Source organism: Chelonia mydas, chromosome 7, assembly GCF_015237465.2.
Source record: "Chelonia mydas isolate rCheMyd1 chromosome 7, rCheMyd1.pri.v2, whole genome shotgun sequence".
NCBI classification, from domain to species: domain Eukaryota; kingdom Metazoa; phylum Chordata; order Testudines; family Cheloniidae; genus Chelonia; species Chelonia mydas.
Window position 1 is genome coordinate 43,938,828 of NC_057853.1, and position 21,828 is coordinate 43,960,655.

The following is a 21,828-nucleotide window of genomic DNA, read 5'->3' on the forward strand; positions in this document are numbered from 1 at the left end:
CCAGACTGGTAGCTCCTCTACCTAGTATTAAGGTTGCCTGATACTTCCCATTAGAAAACCCTGTTTTCAGTTGCTTGTAACTTTGCCGAGCTTTAACTGTCCAAGTGAAGTTTCCATGCTAGTTGTCTGCCTCAGGCTGGCATGGTTCTGAAAATTTCAGCCGAAACAGGCATTCCCGCAAAACATTTAGATTCCATCAAATCAGCATTTTCAGACAGAAACCTGTTCCATCAGACAACTTTTGACCAGCTCTGCTTTCGACCTTAATCTCTGTGCCTCAGGTTACCATCTGTAAAATGGAGATAACACCCCCCCTCCTCTCACAGGCGTGTTGTGAGGCTAGATTAATCAATGTTTGTGAAGTGCCATATAACAGCCTACATGGAATGTCACAGGGTGGCTGGCCCCTCAAGAGGAGATGGGCCCTGCCCACCTGTGACACAGGCTATACTCCCCAGACGGAGGAAATGAATTGTGATGTGCGACAAATGTTTATGTGACTAAACCAAGCCTTGGGGGTGGAGGGAGTGTTAGAAAAAGAGAGGCTTGTGGACAGTCCGGGGGGACAGGCTGAGAGCTGGAGCAGAGAACAGGCTCCTCAGGAAGGAGGAGCTAAACCCATTTGGAAACTGGTGGAAAGATGCTGCAGGGACCCTGAGAAACCAGGAAAGCAGCAGAGCCTGGTGGAACAACTCCAGGTAGGAGAAGCCTAGGGGAGGCCACTTGAATTATTTTGGGACTTTGAGGATGGTTTGAATTATTTTAAACTTTTTGTTAATAAACCCAGACCCCAAGGAGGGATGTTACTAGACTGTGAAAGCTTTTTTTGAGTTATTGAGGAATCCAAACAAAGGGAAACTGAGGCAGCATGCGTTGGAGCCACCTCTGGCCATGAGGAGGTGCTTGGGAGGTGGCCAGCTCTGTTACAAGGAAATTAATAATTCTGTCTTCAGAACAGGGTTTGAATAGTGTGCAGTAAACAAGGCCTGGGCCACACAATGAAGAATAAGGATAAAACGAAGTTTGACTAGCTGATCATTCACTGAGCACCATCCACCCTGTGCGCTAAATGATGCAGGGGTCCTGTGGAAAAACAACAGTGCAAAGCAGTGGGAAAAGAAGCTAATGCAATCCTTGAATGTGTAAACAGGGGAGCAGTAAGGAGGAGGAGAGAGCTGATTTCACCTCTGTTTACAGCATTTGGGAGACGAATACTGGAATCCTGCTGATAGTTCTGGTGGCCACATTTCAAAAAGGATGTTGAAAAATTGGAGAGGCTGCAGAAAGAGTCACAGCACTGATTTGAGGGCTGGGGGAATGCCTTATAGCGAGAGACTTGAAGATCTCATTCTGATTAGCTTATCAAAAAGAAGACTGAGAGCATTAAAGTGCATTAGTTCTTTCACAGGGAGAAAATACCAGGTTCTAAAGGACTCTCTAATCTAGCGGGAAAAGGCAGAACAAGAGCCAATGGCTGAAAGCTGAAGCCAGTCAAATTTAAATGAAAAATTAGGCACATATTTTTAACAGTGAGTGTGATTAACCATTGGAATATACTACTAAGGGAAGTGCTAGATCCTCCATCTCTTGATGTCCTCCAAGGGGTCATCTTGATGTCGTCTCTGGATGGCTTTGTGGAAGATAGGCTTTAGCCGAGCACAAGTTATCTAGCTTAATACAGGGGTAACTGGGTGAAATTGAATTGCCTCTGATACACAGGAGATCAAACTAGATGATCTATGGTCCCTTCTTGCATTAAACTGAAACTACTAAATATGTGATCATGGAATTAAAGACTGTCTCATAATGTGTACACACAAGAGAACTGAACTAAGATTGTATTTGCTAACTTGGTAACTCTCATTTTCTAACTTTTGAGGGCTTGAATTTACAACAGCAATAATGTTCTTTTAACATAGTTCTTTTGTTTGTAACTAATGTTTATAATGCAGGATAATGAACTGTACATTATATTTCCTTTGTCTGATGATTTGCTGTATCATGAAGAGTTTCTGATTTAGTATATTGGGTGTCATTTTATGTTCTGGCCCACGCATTATGGTTATTCTATGTTTGCACAGTTACTTCATCTCTAACGGTATCTATCTAATTAGGAGCACATGCAATTATTTTGCTCCTTAAAAAAGATTACAGTTTGGATATATTTACGAACTACAGTGTTGGGAGCTATACACAATTTTTAATTAGTTAGATTCTGGTAGCCTTAAACTCAAAGCATTTTTGATTTTGTGGATGACTATGGTTGCATGAAAGATCAATCTTTTTATAACATATGTACTATTATTATTATTTTGATTATACTAGCATCTAGGGGCCCAAGCCAAGATCAGGGCCCCATTGTGCTATAGGGTTGGCACCTCTGAACTACAAAAAAAACAGGACATCTGTGATGCTCCTGAGCGCATAAAACTGGACAGCTGGCAATGTGTACTGAGCTCGCGTGCAGATTTCCCAGGACGGCTGCCTCCAAAAAGGGACAATCCTGGGAAAACATGGACAGATGGCAACCCTACTGTGCTAAGCACTGTGCAAATGCGTAGTGAGAGATGGTCTCTGCCCCCAAAGAGTTTACAGCATAAATAGGCAAGGCAGACACAAGAAGTATTATTATCCTCATTTTACAGATGGAGAATGTGATTTGCCCAAGGTCACACTGGAAGATTTGTAATCATCAGAGGAGTGAGGTTCTGGAACAGCCTCCCGCTACGAGTTGTGGGGGCAAACAACCTAATTCATTTTAGGCTAGAGCTTGATAAATGTCTGAGTGGGATTTTATGTATCAGTGGACATGGCAGCCCTGGGATCCCTTCCAGTTCACGTCTTATGATCCTAAAATCTCATGCTTCAGGTAGACCTGTAAGGTCTAGAAGGGATTTCCTGCCACCCCCAATGTATTATGGTGTGTGGTTGTTCTGGTTTGATTTTTGTCTCCTTCCTCTGAAGCAGCAGAGATGGCCCCAGCTGAAGAAGGGACACAGGACAGTGTGGCCAGTACTCGGAGGTGACACTGAGAATTCTTTCTTGAGCGCTGTCTGGTGTGTCTTACTCACATGCATAGTTTCTAACTGTCACCGGATGTGGGAAGGAATTTTCATCTAGGTCAGATTGGCAGGGATCTTGAGCACTGGCACACCTCTGTCCCTCCTGTTCTCTGCCTATGGCACACCATAATTTAGTGTCCTGAGGGCTGTAATGCTTTGCACTAATTTTGGTGGTTAGCCTTGGCGTATAGGTGGCTGGGGTGGCCTATGCTATACAGAAGGTCAGACTAGATGAGCGGTTTTCAAACTGTGGGTCAGGACCCCAAAGTGGGTCACAACCCCATTTTCATAGATTCATAGATATTTAGGTCAGAAGGGACCATTATGACCATCTTGTCTGACCTCCTGCACAACGCAGGCCACAGAATTTCACCCACCACTCCTGCAAAAAACCTCACATCTATATCTGTGCTATTGAAGTCCTCAAATCATAGTTTAAAGACTTCAAGGAGCAGAGAATCCTCCAGCAAGTGACCCGTGCCCCATGCTACAGAAGAAGGCGATCGAGGTCGCCAGGGCTGGCATTAGACTTGCTGAAGCCCAAGCCCCACTGCCCTGGGTTGAAGCCCAAGCCTGAGCCCCACTGCCTGGGGCTGAAGCCCTTGGGCTTTGGCTCCTTTCCCGGGGTGGGGGGGGTCGGGCTTTGCCCCACCTAGAGCAGCAGGGCTCAGGTGGGCCTAGGCTTTGGTCCCCCCTCCTGGGGTCATGTTGTCAGAAGGGTTCACGATGCAATCATGTTTGAGAACCCCTGGACTAGATGATCTGATGGTCCCTTCTGGCCTTAAACTCTATGTGGCAGAGGCAAGAATTGAACACAGATCTCCCGAATCCCAGTCCAGTCCCTTAACACCAGGCCAATTTTCCTGTACAAATAAGTTCAAAGGTAACATTTTCAAGAAGAACCTAAGTTCCATTTTCAAAGCAACTCAGGAATCTAAATCTCAAGGAAAGTCTTTATGCACCATTCTGAAAGAGAGTTATTAGGCTGCTGGTTCATTTCAATGTATTGTTTGTGTAGGTTACTACTTGCCTTGAGGTACCAGAGTTTGGCTCTTAGGTAGATCAGTTGAGTTACACAGGGTGTGGAGTGCAGGTAGAATTTGGCTCTTGCTCAAACTCCCTGTTTTATGACACTGAAATACATGCCAGAAACCACACCATGCATATTAAAAGTCTGTATTCTCATCTGCAAAATACTCACAGCAGCCATGATTAACACTTGCATCAATATGATACGTACATAGCAAGACAATATCACTTTTTTAAACTCCCATCAAAGCACACCTAACCCTAACCTGGGCCACTTTCCAACCCTGGGTGTTAACTATGGCTCATGGCAAAAGTCCCTACAATTATTTTGGACCTGGCATAGTAACCACTTTGTCTCATCTCAAGCCAGACTGATGCTACACTTGTTTTTTTTTCTTCTCTAACGGTCTTAAAATAAGGTCAGAGTAAATATAACCCACCCCTGTTGGAAGTGGGGAATTTGTGAAGTGATCTGTCCCTTCTATTCTTATTTTTAGTAAGCAGGGCAGTTGTAAGGGCTGCCTGGCTCAGTGGTTTAGTTGGGGAGTTTTTGTTTTTTTTTGGTCAATTTACTGCAAGATTCCAGCTGAGTTAAAGTGAACTTTTTTTCAGTTTCACTTGCTGTCACTACTCAGGACTGCCATCAGAAGGAGATCACAGGCAACGCTTGCACTGCTTTCCATATCACTAACTGGGAGTGAAATAAATAGCGCTCGGCTCATTGTAAGGCTCCTGAAATGAATGTGTGTAGAGACCTAAGCTAGCTCCTTCTCCCCAGTGCAGAAGGAGTGTCAGTCACTGGAGAGCTCTGTCTCTTTCTCCCCTGTTTTCACCATTAGCTCTACTGGGGCCAGGTCAAGTGGAGCTGTCCAAGTTCTTGACAGGTAATTTTGCTTCTTTCTTATCGCGTTACCGAACCTGCATTTGAAATGCATGTGCACAGCTCATGTGTTAGAAATGGAGAGATCACCTAGATCTGGGAAAGCAATGATTATTCATTGCATCTTGGGAACCAGAAAGCTCTGCATAGAAATAGGTCATGGAGCAACATCTGGTCCTAGTCCATCCCTCTGCCAGATCCCTGAGATGTCTTTGCTCACTGGCCATGCAGAGGACCATCTCCTGGGTGTGTGCATGAGGATACCACATAGTAAATGCCAGTTACTGGATTTGGGTGCCCCAGTGACTGCTGAGGGTTGGAGCTTTGCATAGGGGCTGGATGCTATTTGGGATAAGAGAAGCATAGGATTGTTTTAGTTTGTGCTAATAGGTTTCTCTTTATTCTCTTATTTCTCTGCTGGTTCTGGATTATTCCCACTGGGTCTGCTCTGGATTTCCACAGGGAGAGGTGTCTAGACAGGGAAATTAGGACTCAGAGCTGGGGAAGGTGGTTAGTAGGGGAATCTGGGACCTGGGACAAAGACCCTGAAAGGGATCTGCTGATTGGATTAGGGGGGTCTTCAGCCTGGGAGGCGCTTCAGGTGTCTTGGATCCAGACATGGACCTTGGTACTTTTGGTGGGAGGGTGCTGGGGGAGTCTGGGACCTAGGACCATGCCCTCGACCTCAGGACCATCCCTGTATGTGAATCTCCCTGAGCTGGGCTCTGACTCCACTTTCCTCTCTAGCTTGGGGCTGGACGTGGCTCAGACACCCTGTTTAGCTGAGCATTTCAGCAATACCCTCCAGCTCCCAGCAGCCCCAGCCTGTACTCAAGCTGCTGCCATGGCCCCAGGATTTCAGGGGGGGAGTCTAACTCATGACTTTGTGCCAACATATCTCCTGCCAACCTGGCCCCATGGGAGCCACAAGGCTATCTTCACCGCGCAGCAGGGTGTAGCAAGCAATTCCTACATGTGCCCGCAAATCTTGGTGCCTCCCCATCATCTCCTAAGCCAGGGCTTGCCCTTGTGCTCACTAGCACAGCAAGTGCAGTGAGCTATCAGGTATAATCACGGCCCCCTTCTTTAGCTCCTTCACCCTGAGGATCCCAAAGTGCTTTACAAACTGTAGTGAATTAACCCTCCATTTCCCTCACCCCCGGAGGTAGATGACTATTAATATCTGAATTATTACTTATGCCATAATTTTAGACAGGGAAACTGAGGCACAAAGCAGCTACAGAGGCTGTGGGAGAGCCACAGGAATAGATCCTAGATCTCCTGAGTGCCTATCCCCTGTTCTAACCACTGGGCAGAGCTCCCTTGTGTGAGTATTGACATTTGACCTCTGTTCATATCCATCACCCAGCAGTGCTACTCAAGGTTCCTCCATGCTCTGCCTGGTCAGAGTCCTGATTGTGAAGGCTCCAGGACCCTGGTAGATGTTGGGGGAGGGGCTGTTGGAGCCTGCCAGTCACTGTAAGAAACATGGCCATCCACACTACAGGAAATTAATAATTCCATGTGATGGCGCATGCCCTCCTGTGCCAATACTCCTAGGAAGACACCCTGGGGACTCATAGCTGCTAGGGACTAAGGGTTGATGCTCAAAAGGAGTTAGGTGCATAACTTCCATTAACTTCATTAGAAGTTAGGCTCCTAAGTTTTATTTAGGCTTTTAACTATTTTTGAATAGTCAGTCCTAAATACCACCAGTCCTCCTGTGTACGGAATCCTGAGGGCCAGGGACAGCTCCTACTGTAAGACACTGTTAGAGAGGACAGTGCACACCTGGCAGCACGCACTCAGCCCCTGAGAGGGATAGGGGAGAAGACAAAAGCTGAGGCAATGGAAGAATAAAAAGGAAAAAAGTTTGTGCCTCCAATTCCACCTCCCCATGTCAGCTTTCAGATTAATGGCATCTCCCTGCGACACAAAGCTGGGTTGATAGCCAGTGTGACCTGGGATGTTAACCTTCCCCAAAGTACCTTTCCTAGGCAAACTCATCGGAAAAGTAGCAATGACCAGGCTCCAGCAGTCCCATTCCTTTCAGATGAAAGCCTACCACCCGTGACCCATGTGCTTATCTCCACAAGACTGTGCTACTGTAATCCCTGCTGCCTAAGGCAGCCAGCCAAAGCCTGTTAGACTCCAGGCTGTGGCAGCTGTGAGCACATCAGACCGGTTCTGCATGTTTTCCACCAGTTCCCTGATTGCTTCTAAATCATCTAGTTGAAGGACGTAGTCCTAATCTTCCAGGCACCAGATTTTCAAAGGTATTTAGGAGCCTAAACATTCAGAGGGGTGCCTAGTGTGATAGGCACCTTTGGAAAAAAATAAGTCCCATTGATTTCAGTCAGAGTTAGGTGCCTGGGCACTTTTGAAAATCACACTTGGTGCCTATCTTGCTCAAAGTCCTCCATGGTCTTGAATCAGGGTATGTCAGGACCCTCCTCTCCATATATGCTCCACAAAGACAGCGGTGCTCACTGGGGACACAAACTAGAAGGGGCTACAGTGAAACTGGCACAAGCTGGAGTCAAAGCATTTTTAATGCTGGGTCCTTGCCTGTGGAACCTCCTACTGGAAGAGTTCTAGGGTAAATCCTGGCTCTACTGAAGTCAGTGGCAAAACTTCCATTGGCTTTAGTGGAGCCAGGATTTCACACCTAGTCTGTCTGCTTTTAGAGGCAGGGGCAAAACCTGCCCTTTCCTGGGAGAAGGGCAGGGAGAGAGGGAGAATTCCGGACTGTGTGGCTGGACTCTGGGATAGCAAGAGCAGAACCCGCTGGGATGATTTATGTGATTAACTTAAAGAATTTTGCACCTAGACACTACTCTCATTGGCACCCAGGTGGCTGGGCAGACAAATAGATTGACTGGAATGGCACTAAACATGAGTTTTCTGTCTAGAAATCCCTCTTACAACAGGTTGAAACTGGATGATTCAGGAGCTGGGTAATGGGAAATAGAGACATTTATACCTACATCACTGGTTGAAACCCAGCCGAGGTCAGCAGTAAATAGCCCTTTTGTGGAGGTAGCTGTCTGGTGGCCCCTATGTGAAATGAGCTGGTGGCACTAGTCTGTTTCTTAGCAGACAGTCCTTTGATCCTGAAAGCTGCCATCACAACTGGCAGGACTCAGCAGCCTTGCTGGCTATGGAGGGACTGAATGGACAGAGAGTAAACTCTTTCCCCCTGGCTTATCCAGGTACTTACCCCATGCCCATCACCACAGTATCTGAGCACCTAAAGGATTATTCCCATTTTCCGGTTTGAGAAACTGAAGCACAGAGAGAGACTAAGTGACTTCTCCAGGGATGCCCAGGAGAATCTATGGTACTGTCAGGAACAGAACCCTCAGAACCCAAATAGAGCTTCTCCCTCAGCCCCCGAATTGGCCTTCTCAGGACAGGTGTGAAGCAGGGAAGCTTGCACACCTGCTGTCCTTGTACCTTTCGGGACTAAAGAGAAGATTCCAGTTTCCTGGTCTGTGAGTTGGGAACCTTTCACCACCACTATAAAATAGCTGGTCAATGGTTTGCTTTAGAGGCAGCCCACCTCTCTATCTCCTGAAAGCAAAGGGTTCTGTTGCCAGTGATGGGCATAGAAAACGCAGAACTGGTACCCATCTCTGCAGGTTCCTGGGGCGCTGGTTATACACACTTGGAAACTCACCTCGTTAACATTGCGCAAGGGGGGAATTTTTCCAGGTGATTTGGTGCTGCACTGTTTCTGCAAGCGTATTTCTCTGACATGTCAGGGACAGGCTAAGCAGGATGGCTTCATTTCCATACAGGAATCTTCCAGGGAGGGGATGTTTTCCAAATTGTTGCCACTATCCCCTTCTCCTGGAGATAACATTTAACTTCCCAGATAGCGCAGTGCACTGGCTGAAGAGTTCATAGGAAACGACAGTGAGCTCCGATATCTCTTGATCTGCCAGCAGCATCTGTAGAGACATGAGTGTTTGGTTTCTCGGAAGGTGAAAGTAATTTCCCATAAGGTTAAAGCAGATCATTCTTGCTACAGTCATTGAAACGAAAGGTTTCTCTTTGCCTTGCCTTGCCTTCTCAGTCCCTGTGTGTTCAGTATTCTGTCCTCAGTTTGATGCAGGGCTTGGGTCAAATTCTGCTCTCACAGCTACTGGTGTGAATCACGCCTGACCATATTGATGTCAGTGGAGTTACTCTGGACTTACATCATAATAAATGAGAGTGGACTGTGTCTCTTTTTTTTGTGTGAAATGAGAGTTTTGCTCTGTGAATGTTTCCTTTTGAAGAGAAAGCCACAGTTCTATAGTCAAGGCTATAACAAGGGCTCCATTATCTACCTCCTCGATAGTCCTTTAAAAAAGGTTGTGTGCACTCCACATTTTGCAGGTGTGCATGGTGGCTGGAGGATAGGTTTCTGGCAATCATACAAACCATTTCTGAGGGAGGGGTCTTACAGAAAACAAGTGTATTTTTGACATGTATTTCTACAAAACGAAACTGACTTAGCAACTGCAGATTTCCCTAAGGAGATGAAGTGCTCAGGAGTGTTTCTGGAAAGTGGGGTGTTCAGTTTTGGAGATAACAGAAAGGTGTGAATACATTACAGGCCTCCACTGAGGGCATTCTTGTCATTCAGGCCTGGTGCACTTTGCAAAATTCATCACAGGTCCACAAGATCTCTTATGGCAATTATAAATCTCCTGGTGTAATGGCTAGAGTGCTGTCTTGGGACTCAGGACACCTGGGTTCTAGTCCCATGTCTACCAGTGGCCTGCTGGGTAACCTTAAGCAAGTCACTTTGCTTATCAGTACCTCAGTTTCCCCACCAATATAACATGAATGAGGTTACCTCTTTGTAAAGCCCAGAGATCTACCGATGAAAAGTGCTCTGTAAGAACTAGGTACTATGATTGTTACAAGTGCTGTTGTCTTGTACAAGCCTAGCATCGACTCCTGTGGTGTTTAGAAGCCACCCCCACCCCTCCAAGGACTTTTGCTTGCCAGTCTCTTCTAATCCCCATGCCCCAACAAATACACACCTCTGGGGAAAAAATGTATGAACACACTGTCAGCTCCAGGTGACCTTCATACATTTTTCAGCAGGCCTGATAGACTTTATGAAGCTTGCCAGACACTATAAAGTTTGCCATCAGTCTGGTAGGATTTAGAAAGTGGTCCCTGTACGGGGACTAGGCCTCTCTGAGTCTGTACAAAGGAAAACACTTGAGTTCTGCATGCTATGCCTGCTAAGTTTGAACATGTACACCCAACACACAAAGTCTGGGGTTAGTCCGCCCCTAAGCTACTCAGCAGGGGGATAGTTTCCCTGCATGCACACATCCCCTGGGAAGTTTGCTAGAACTCAGAAGGAAAGCTGGAGGGATTTGTAAGTTTCATTGGCAGATCCAGCACAAGACCCAGAGCTCCTGTTCCAGGGGTTTGTCAAGACCTCTGTTAGGCCTGCTAAACCCAGGGTTGTGAGTTCAATCCTTGAGGGGGGCCATTTAGGGATTTGGGGCAAAAATTGGGGATTGGTCCTGCTTTGAGCAGGGGGTTGGACTAGATGACCTCCTGAGGTCCCTTCCAACCCTGATATTCTATGATTCTAAGATCCAGCCCTCATTACAAGCGTCATTAGACTCAAAGTTCTGACTGCAACCCCGAGGTGTATCAGATCAATCCATACAAATAGAGTGGGCTGGGGCAGAGGGGGATGGAAATTCCCCATGCAAAAGATTTGAGCTAGGATTAAGGTTGAAAGATCATATCAACACATAAGGTAAAATCCTATTAGATCATTGTAGTTTTACAATAAACAAATGTTGGAAGATCACAAAGTTCTAAGTTAAGCCTGCACAATATAAAAATAAAACCCAAACAATTAAAAATATGGAAGTGCGGAATTAAGGTACCATAGCAACCTTAATTCTGCCCCCTGTCCCTGCACACTCCCCCTCCAAATACATCCTTTACATTGTATTCCCAGTCTGGCCAGTGGCCTGCTAGGTGACCTTGGGCAAATCATTTCACTGCTCTGGGCCTCAGTTTGCCCAAGTTTTCATTATCTGTGAAATGCAGATAATGACACTGACCTCCTTTGTAAAGCCCTTTGAGAGCTATTGATGAAAAGAGCAATATAAAGGCTAGGTATTATAATTATTTCATTGGCAATGTCAGCCACGCCCCATCAGTAATACTCTCATTCTGCATTAAAGGTTGTCCAAAAATGTCCATTGAAAGTAAATTGTTTTCATTGTCTGAGTGGCATTTCTCCAAATACAGTAGGTACCCACTGTCCACAGGCTACCTGCATGACCACAGTTTCTTCACCACTGCTTTGCTCAGCCAAGCCAGCTTCACTAACATCTTGTCATGCACTTCACATATACACGCTATAGCCATGTCCATTCTACCTGTTTACTCATCTTCTCTTCTACGTACGCCACAAGCAGCCTCCACAACCCACTCTCCACCACTATTCTAGAAGTGTCAAAGCCACAAGAAACTGAGGGAAAAATTAGGCCCGCCGGGACACCTGTGCAACCCAGTTTCCAAAGGTGCAACTGGGTAGAATTTAACAAACACTGCCATTCAGGTGTGAACAGGAACTTCTAGGCATTATTTTAGAACAATACAGAAAATCTTATGCTATTCTATAAATCGACAGTGCACCATCACCTGGGATACTGTGTTCCACTTTAGTCATCTCGGGTAAAATCTTCTACAGTGATTCAAGCACTCGGCAGCCTAAATCTCATTGAAAGCCAGTGGGATGTAGGCTCCTAAGTACCTACATCACTTTTGAAAATGTGATTCACCTAAGTGACTTAGGAGCATTCTTTAAAAAAATGTTACCCCTGGGATGAGGGGAACCCCATCGTGGGCGAGAAAAAGTTAAAGGTCACTTAGGAACATTCACTCCACCTGCGTGGTGGTTAGATAGCTACTTATTAGCCAGAAGAAGCAGGACTTAAAGACAGATCAAGTGCTAGCTGATACCTGGGCCTTATAAGTAAGTTGAGAGTGTTCAGACGCAGGGAGAAGCAGTTGGATGGCTTGCTCCTGTGAAGGGCTGAAGGAAGACTAAGGTGGGGTGGACCAGTGTGGGATACCAGAGCTGGGGAAGGCAGTGGAACCCCAGGCAGGGGTTGAGAACAGAATGGGGTGTTACCTCCCAAGGGGTTTGGACTATTCACTTCTCAGCTGGAGGGCTGAGTGGTGTGCAAAGACAGACAACCTGATGGGCATGCTGGAGATGAAACCCCATGCAACATTACACCCTAACGCAAGGGAGCACGCTGGTGGTGAGCTCTCACCATTCCAACGCCTCATTCAGGAAAGGGAGAAAGAAATTGACCCTGAAAAGGGCAATAACAATGATCCTTGGTTGAGGCGGGGATGGAGCTTCCACAGGAGGAGAGATTAAATGGACCAGGAGTCTTGAGATTGGCAAGAAGAGGAGAAAGAGCTAAGGGCTCTCTGTCGGGGGGAGAGAGACGCATTGTCTTTCCATATTCAATGCTGTGATTCCTGAGCAGAGAATGGTTTTGGTTCCCTGGCCACGCTATTGTTGACTATTTATTTTGTGATCAGAATTCCTGCCCAAAGGGGATTCAGATAAGGCTGCAATCTCCATCTGCTTAGTCACTCCAGCAGGGCTCAGTTCGCTAGGCTTAGCATAGTCTTCTAGATGCTTTCTGTATTCAGTGCAGTAGGAAATAAAGAGCAGAGATCTGGCAGGTCAGATAGCAAGCATAGTAAGCATCCTTCCCAGGCAGAGCAGCAAACTGGAAGCTGTGCTGAGAACCAGGCAGGCACTGGCTGCTCAGCCCTCCACCAGGGATGGTCTGACACATAACCAACACAAGTAACTGCTGGGGGCTCCACCTATCCGCCTCAACTCAAGGCCGGATTTATTCCACTTCCACCACCCTCTTCTGACAACAGAACCCAGGGAGAAGGTCCATTGACCCAATCTCCCATCACCAGCCCTGGGGTCAGAGGGTGAGGAGCGTCACAGTCTGACTTCCTTCTTTCTCTGGCAACAGGACTGGAGGAGAACAAGCATGAACAAGAAAAATGACTAGTCCCCACTGTGCTCTCAACAGCTCATGGCCAGAGTTGCTTCTTGGAACCATACATGCACTAAGACTGGAGCGGATTCCAACCACAGAGAGCTCTCAATGGGACTTGGGGAGAGAAGGGGCAGATGGGAAGGGATGGAGTGGACATTAAACAGTTCTGCTCTTCTGACATCTTTCCCTCAATGTTAGTTTGTCTAAAGCAGTTATACAGGAGCCAAACAAAATAATGTGTCAAAATGAAAACCCACCAGAGAGAGACCTGGCCCTAGGTCGTACATGCTTGGTGTGTCCTTCACAGGATACTCCATCCTACTGGAAACAGTATCACTGATACAGCACCTGTCATCCAAAGGAGCTAAATGTTCTACAATCCCTGGGCTGAATCTACCCCATGCTGTCATTGTCCATCTGGTACCCAGTCCATGAATAATTAGAGAACTTCTACCTTAAGGGCTATCACCAGCACCACATTCACCTCCTAAAAATAAATAGCAGCGCAAGGCTTTCATGTCAGAGGAGCGGGTGGGGAGAAGAAATAATTGCTTACAAAATGGTCTTGTGCTTCTAGAAGGCAGCTGTGTCCTCAGACCCTCCTCATGAGCAGGAATGGTGACATGCTGTTGTGCCTAATTCTATCTTCACCTCAGTTCTTGCAGGTGGAGACGGGGTCTGCTTGCAACAGAAGAGAAAGAGAGCAAGGAGGTGCGATTTTCATTCCCATTGCTTCAGCTGCCCATGGAAAAATAGCCTATTGGGTCATCATCTGGAAGACGTGGCAAGGGGCACCATGAGCAGCAATGAGAAGCAAATGGACCCTGACTCATCCCCTCTGCCTGAGCCACCAAAGAGGAAGAGGGGAAGACCAAAGAAGCAGCCACAGGTGAGTACCCAAGGCCTTAAGAAGACAATGGAGAATGCTGTGTTGTTAGACTGTTAGATTAATAAGTAGCCACTGAGCAGGCAGTGGCTCACTGGCAGCACCAAGAAAAGCTGGCATTAATGAAATTATTAAACTAAATTAAACTATGCTGTGCAGGACAAGGGGTGTGAGGGGTCTGGGAGCAATGCGCTCTGTAGTAAACACTGCTGCTGCTCAAGAAAGGGACAGCATGGTACACTACGTGTTATCTGCCACCAATGGCAAGCACCTAGTTGTCTCAACCAGGTCTCCAAATTGGCAGCCTACGCCCACCTGGGCTATGGAGCCTCATCAGGAGAGTTAACCTGATGAGTGCTGGGGAATAAGGCTGGGTGCAATTTTTTTGGTGAATAGTTTATTTACTGAACAATGCACATTGGGGTTGACTGAAATGATTTGCAAATCAGGTTCAATATGGTGAATCGTTTTGGCCGCAGAAAAAGGGAAGGAACTTCCAGATAAATTGAAACGTTTTGTTTAAAGAGAGTTTAAACAAAATATTTTGACTCTTTGTTTCAAAATTCAGCTATCTTTACTAAAAACACACACAAAAGGGTGAAAAACACTTGAAAATGAAATGACGTGTTTAGTTTCAGATGGAACACAATATTTATTTGACCCAAAACAAATATCAGGGCGGATTTTTTTGGTTCATCCACTGAAATGAAAAATCAGTTATTCCCCAAGCTCTGCTACTGTTTTGCTGCTGTGCACATGACTTGGGGGTGGGGAGAAGAGGATATATGCTCTTTCACTCCTCATTCCATGCATCACAGCTGGAATGAACAAAATTTTGTCCTACATATATACACAATGCACTCAGGTTCATATGCCTACAAAACCAAATACATGCATTTGTGTTTATATATGCACCAATATATAGATAGAGTGCAGCTAAATTAATAAATATATGCATCCGCATATGCACCTTCATGTAATGAAATGTGTGCATAACAACACACAGACATATCCACTGTGACGAAGTGGAGAATTTTCTTAGTGTTTTGCATGAACACTATGTGGGTCTTAGTTTCCCTGTGTGCTGTGTGTTTAACGAGGTGGTGGGAGAGGGAGTTTGTTGTTGCAGAGGACCAGGTGTCACCTCACTTAGCAGCAAGGACCCCGGACAATTGCCTGGATATGGGGGACCCTAGCAACCGGTGACCTGGTGACCAGGAGGCCCACCCCAGCTTGGCAGTCAGCCAGTTCTGGCCAGTGGGAGGACAAAGGGATGAGGAGAGAGGACCCTGGTGACCTGACCAGCCAGGTCCAGCCAGTGGGAACGAAGGATGGAAGAGAGAGGGCCAAGATGACCTGTTTACCTGGGACTGAAGACAAAGGACAGGGGAGGAACTGTTGTGGGAGGTGATATAGGATGATCGGCTGGAAGGAGTGGGCTTCTGGACTGGGGAAAGAGAGTAGCCAGAGCCCACCTGGATACAGGCGAGACCAAGGTGTACTGTGCTGAGGGTTGCTAGGCCCGAGGGCCCAGAAGTTTCCAGTGCTGGGTTCAGATGCTCAATAAACCCTTCTGTTTTATGCTGGCTGAGAGTCACTCCAGTCTAGAGATCAGGGTTGCATCATTCCCTCTGGGAATGGAGGCCCTGCGGGTCCAGAGCGAGTAGCCTCCCTGAGAGGGCCCACGGTGAGAGACAGGTGTGCTGAAGGCTCAGAGAGGTGCGGTTCCAGGAAGCAGAGGAGCCTACAGCTTAACCCCTGAGAGAGTGGACCCCAGAAAAGGGCTGTCACACTGAAGGGGGTTCCTCCCAGGGACTGTATGGAGCCGAGAGACAGCACGAGTCCTGTGAGTCTGTGACACCCACAGATGCTAAGGCATCCTTCTGTCTATGCACACACCTATATGTAGGCTTGGAAGGATTAGATTTCTATAGGTAAATGTCAGTAAATGTCGATTTCACCCTACGCACACAAATCAATGAAAAAATATTTCCATCAATGATCATTGAAATTTACAGATAGGCAAAGTAAGAAAAATGCTGCTTGAGAATTTATTAGTGTTTGACTTAAGGATATTTACTTGGTATAGTTTGCCATGCAATTTGTGTTAGAATAGTTATAAAGCTTTATAACTTTTTGAATCTCAACATTGACAGTCATTAAATAATTATTGTTGGACGCCCCCCCATAATTTCCCACAACTATGAACATTTAAATCCATTAAAAAATTCTTAAAACCCATAATTTTTTGCAACTATGAAAATTTAAAATCTATATAAATAGAAAAAATGCTTAAAATAATCTTTGATATATCCATCAAAATTACACACACAAAAAGAATTCTACCAAGTCTACATATATGCAGCCTGTGCCCCACCTCACCAACTGTATACTCTGTTAAGCTCATAGTGTGCTCTCAGAATAACCCTCATGAAGCAGATACAGAAATATTAATCCATGAAACCCTCCAAAAATGAGAGTGTCTCAGGTATAATGGACAAATGAAAGGTAAAATCTGGTGCAGCACCATTATGAATTTGAAAATCACTTTGAGTGCACAAGTTAAGAATAGGACCCTCAGCATGTTCAGATAGTGAGTGAGGTTCCAGAACATTGACAACTGAGAACGTGGAACTGAACACGTGCCTTCTGATATCATCTTCATTGTCTTTATTTGTGTCACTTTCCTGATAGCTCTTGTATTTATTTTCCTTTTTCCCCTTCCTTCCCCTTTTAAAAGAAAAAGTCCTCATCATGGCCAGACAAACTTATCATCCCCCATCTGCGAGCCCTGTATACAGCCTGATTATTATACTTAGGCGTGAATGAGACACATTTTTTTTTAAGACTAGGAATCCCACAATAGGTCAGAAAGGAAGGCAAACATCTGATATTTTTGTAAGTTTCATAGACAGGGTGAATTCTGGAGAGAGATGTTAGTGAGTCAGGCCACAGGGACAGGACTTTAGTTTCACATACACAAACAATGCACCTGCACATCTACCAATGTGATATATGCCATCATGTACCAGCAATGCCCCCCTGCCATGTACATTGGCCAAACCGGACAGTCTCTATGCAAAAAGAATAAATGGACACAAATCTGACATCAGAAATTGTAACATTCAAAAACCGGTAGGAGAACACTTCAACCTCTCTGGCCACTCAGTAAAAGATTTAAGGGTGGCAATTTTGCAACAGAAAAGCTTCAAAAACAGACTTCAACGAGAAACTGCTGAGCTTGAATTAATATGCAAACTAGCTACCATTAACTTGGGTTTGAATAGAGACTGGGAGTGGCTGGGTCATTACACATATTGAATCTATCTCCCTAAGTTAAGTATCCTCACACCTTCTTGTTAACTGTCTACATGGGCCATCTTGATTATCACTACAAAAGTTTTTTTCTCCTGCTGATAATAGTTCATCTTAACTAATTAGCCTCTTACAGTTTGTATGGCAACTTCCACCTTCTCTGTGTGTGTATATATATATATCTTCTTACTATATGTTCCATTCAATGCATCCAATGAAGTGGGTTGTAGCCCACGAAAGCTTATGCTCTAATAAATCTTCTAGTCTCTAAGGTGCCACAAGTCCTCCTGTTCTTTTTGCGGACACAGACTAACACAGCTGCTACTCTGAAAAAAATGCAATTATTGAAAAGGATTGTTTTAAGTTGATGACTGAGCTGACACGTTGTGAATTCCTTATAGCTATCTCTGTAGGCGGGTGGCTCCTAGAAGGCTCAGAATGGGATTTGTATAGATCCTTTCATTTCTTGGTCATGGTGGTTCCAACTGAGATCAGGTCACGAGTAATGGAAAGCCAGTAGCACCTGGTGGCTATTTGGTAGCTTGTGTGAAATGAGTCTGAGGCTTAAATCCACTTCTTAGTGGACCATAACATTGTTATGCATCACATAGCTGAATTGCTTTCTCTCCATAGAGGTCGGCCTTTCAGGGCAGGATCAAGGCATATTAGGGAGGGGAAGAGAGAGCTTGTACAGCTTCTGTCCTATGGATAAACAGAGGACTTCTGCCTCCAGGGCTTTCAACATAATACATCTCACACTCTCCTCATTTACAAACTTAAAACAAAGAACCCTGCTTGTTTTTACTTTTTTCCATCAGAGTTTAAATAAGGAACCCACAGAATGTGAGCCAATTCCTGTGCATGTGCCAATTCATATAGGTTTGCTTTATGCCACCAAATACTTTTTCTCTCTTCTTCCCTTTCTATGCTTCTATAAAGCTTTATTCTCCTGTGGGTTCTGATCCAGTGAAAGCAAGATGCCTTCTGAGTCAGTACTGAATAGGTGGCACTGTGCTGCTTAGATGCACTGTCTTTCAGAGGTGACATAAAATCACGGGCTTCCTAACTGCTTGTGGTCCTTTGGTACTTTCAGCGAGAGTTGAGAAGTTAACCCTGGTGTATTGGCAAAATTCCAATTCAGGTAACTACTTCCTGAACTCCCTTGGCAGTTTAAATTGGAGCAGGTGTTCTTTGCTCGCTGTCCTGCACTGTTCTGTAGTGCTGCTGTGTTCCATACCCAGCAGTGGCTGCATTTTAGCTCTAGAACGTGTGATCCCCTGCAGCCGGTATAAGGTGTATACTTTCCTGGGAACCTTTAGGGGTTACATCAGGAGTTCTATCATGCTTTCACCGGGGGTGGGGCCACAAGGGACACCTCCTATTCCCAGCTGCATAACATTCTTTTAGCAATTATTAGCACAGGAAAGTATGTATCTATCTTGAGAATGTCTCTGACTCCCATTGCTGTAGTATTAGAGCACCTCACAACCACCATGTGAGGTAGGATGGGGAACTGGGGCACAGAGAGATTGTGTCTTGCCCAAGGTCACATAGGACGCCTGTGGTAGAGAGTGGGGAATTGAACCACTGTGGTCAAGTCCCAGGCTAGCACCCTCACCACTGGGCCCTCCTTCTTCCCTGGATACTGTATGTTCTGCAAATGTACTTTAGCTGTCTTCTAATGCAGTTTAGCCACCGGAAACAAGGAGCAGAGCCAGCACCAGCAAGTGTGTTGGGTGCCGCTCTTGGTCCACGGGCCACAGCAGGAAATACACTGGGCTACATACTTGAAGTTATCGTTTGACTGCTTGGTGTTCAGAGTGTCAGAGTAACAGTTACCCTCTTTTTGTCCAAGCAGGAGCTTCTGGGACCTTTGCCCCTAAAGAAACCACGAGGAAGGCCAAAAGGAAGCAAAAAACGGAATGCCAGCGATGGGCAGACGGTAAGAGACCATGGCACGTGCTCAGCTTATGGGAGGATGCAGAGCTCACCGGAAAGCAAACCCTTCTCTCCTCCAGGCTTTTGCTGGGGGAGCACGAGAGAGGCGCTCTCTCATTTAAAGGCAGGCAGTTTGTGTCATCTCCTTTTTCAGTTTTGTTTAAGTCTTTAAGCTCTGACAAACTTTACACTCCTCTCCCACTGTTACCATTACATCATCACCCTCTGCACTCTGTCTGCCACCACTGATTGTCCTCTATCATCTGCTGCCGCCTAGTCGTCTTCATCCTTCTCCCTCTTTGTCAGCCCTGCCTAGTCCTCTTTGTAGTCATCCTAAGCCTTTTCACACTAAGCCTCTGGCACCCAAAGGACTGCCTCCTTCTTTTCTTCGTCCTAGTCGTTGTCAGCCTCAGCATCATGTTCCTCCTCATCCTAATTGTCCTCCTAGTCATAGTTATCCTCCTCCTCACCCTACTCCTCCTAGTGGTGGTCCTCCTCCTCATCCTTCTCCTCTTCCACTGTGTCTTTCCTCCTCCTTGTGCTTCTCCTACACCATAGTCCCCATCAGGCACTCTGTGCCTCCTAATCATGTTCCTCCTTCCCTCAGTCCACTGCCTCTGCTTCCACTGCCCAGTCCTTCTCCTAAATCTCCACCTCCTGATTCCGCCGCCTCCTACTTGTTTTTGTTTTCATCCTAATTTGCCTACTCCTCCTCTGACGTCCTCCAATTCTGCCTGGTTGATATCCTCCTCTAGGCTGCCTCCGTCTTCTGCTTCATCTGTTTAGTCATCTCCCAAGTCCTCCTTCCCATAGAGCTCCTCCTTCTAGGTGTCCTAGTCTTAATCCTAATTTGCCTGCTCCTAATCCACGTCTGCCTGTCCTCCTCCTCTCTGATGCCTGGCCAGCAACCTCCTCTGCTTCCTCTGTCTCTACCAGGTCATCACCACTATTTGCCTTCTCCTCTTCCTCCTAAGACCCTGCCACCTCCTCCTAGTTAGTATACTCCTAATCATAATCCGCAGTCACACAGGAAGACTTTAAAATGAAGCCACCCAGACCAAGTTTAGGCCTGGCCTACACTTAAAAGTTAGGGCAACATAGCTACAGTGTTATGGGGTGTAAAAAAATTCACATCTCTGAGCACTGTCACTATGAAAAATTCACACACACACCCGAGTGCTGTACCCATGCTGATCCAATGCATGGCGTAGATGCAGCTAGATCAATTGAAGAATGCTTCTGTCGACCCAACTACCATCACTTGTGGTGATGGAAAAACAGTGATGGAAAAAACCCTTTTCATTGCTGTAGGAAGCATCTACAGCATGGCACTACAATGTTATAGCTGTGCCACTGTAATGCAGACATGGCCTTAATGTGTTGATCACAAGTGCATTAAGTTATGAAAGAGGACTAGATCATGTCTTTTGTTATAACTAAAGGTAGAATCTTCAGCTGAGAAAAGACCAAGAGGGAGACCCCGAAAGTGGGTAAGTACAATGACATCAAAATGCTCTTTTGTTCCCTCTCCTTGAGTTCCTTCTCTCAAAGCCCAGAGGATCCCCCATCTTTCTGGTCTGCTCCTCTTCTCAAGCTTCTTAGCTGTGCTGATGCTCTTTCAGCCTAGGAAGCCCTGATGCAACCTTCTTTGGATCTTGAGCACTGATCTGGCCAGATAGGAGAGCAAGATTCTTCCTCCTTCCTCCCCCCTTCCACCCCCAGGGGCTGAACATGCTGCAAAAACATTCTTATCCAAGAACCTCTGGCAATATGTTACACTTAATTCAGGAAGCAACTCTCTTCCACTCCCTATTCCCGACACTTCAAAAGCAAAGATTCCTGAGTTTCTCAGCAAGAACTGTGCTTTCCTTGGGAATTCTGATGGAGTAAGAGGGATTCCTAGATTTCAGGTTCATTTCAAAAGGGGAGTTTTAGAATTCAAGGGAAAGAGAAGGTCACTGGAGTGAGAAACCTAGAACTCTGGCAGCAGAGGTCTCATTAATCTAGCAGACAAAGACATAAAGAGACCCAAGGTCTGGAAGATGAAGCTAGATGCCTTATTTCTAGCCTGAAGGTGTGCATTTGTAACAAAGAGGGTAATTAGCTGTTAGAGCAATTTACCACGGAATATGGTGGATTCTCTTCACTTTACGTCTTTAGGTAAAAATTAGGTGTCTTTCTAAACAGAATGATCTAGCTCAACCACAAGATATGGGCTAGTTGCAGGAATCTGTGAGTGAAATTCTGTGACCTGTTATGCAGGAGGTCAGACTAGATCAGTGGTCAATAACCAGTTTATCGCGATCGACTGGTCAATCCTAGAGGACCTCCCAGTCGATTGCGATCTCTGGAGGCGCAGTGTGGCTGCTGCTAAGACAGGCTCCCTGCCTACCCTGATCCCATTCTGCTCCCAGAAGCAGCCAGCACGCCCCATGGCCCGGGGCTGGGGGGTGTGTGGGCAGGGGTCTCCCTCCGCACGCTTCTCCTGCCTGCAAGCACCATGCCCGCAGCTCCCATTGGCCGGGAACAGGGAGCTGTGGCCAATGGGAGCTGTGAGGGTGGTGCTTGCGGAGAGGGGCAGCACGAGGAGACATATGCCCCCATCCCAGGCCACAGGGGTGCGTTGGCCCCTTCTGGGAGAGGCGT

At 46.1% G+C, this 21,828-nt stretch overlaps 1 protein-coding gene across 3 annotated transcripts in view; it reads left to right on the top strand.

Moving 5' to 3' along the window:
- Window positions 1–357: 357 nt before the first annotated feature.
- LOC114019978 (high mobility group protein HMGI-C) overlaps window positions 358–21,828 on the top strand; it is a 38,651-nt gene continuing 17,180 nt past the window's right edge. Inside the window, exons 1-4 of one of the 3 annotated variants that reach the window (XM_037905586.2) lie at window positions 358–698; window positions 13,700–13,932; window positions 19,103–19,186; window positions 20,625–20,672. In XM_037905586.2, coding sequence (XP_037761514.1) covers window positions 13,840–13,932; window positions 19,103–19,186; window positions 20,625–20,672 — 225 coding nt within the window. In that variant the 5' untranslated portion in view covers window positions 358–698; window positions 13,700–13,839. Of the gene's footprint in view, window positions 699–4,415; window positions 4,976–13,699; window positions 13,933–19,102; window positions 19,187–20,624; window positions 20,673–21,828 lie in introns of those variants that run through there. The other 2 variants (XM_043552356.1, XM_043552355.1) reach the window with 2 other exon arrangements.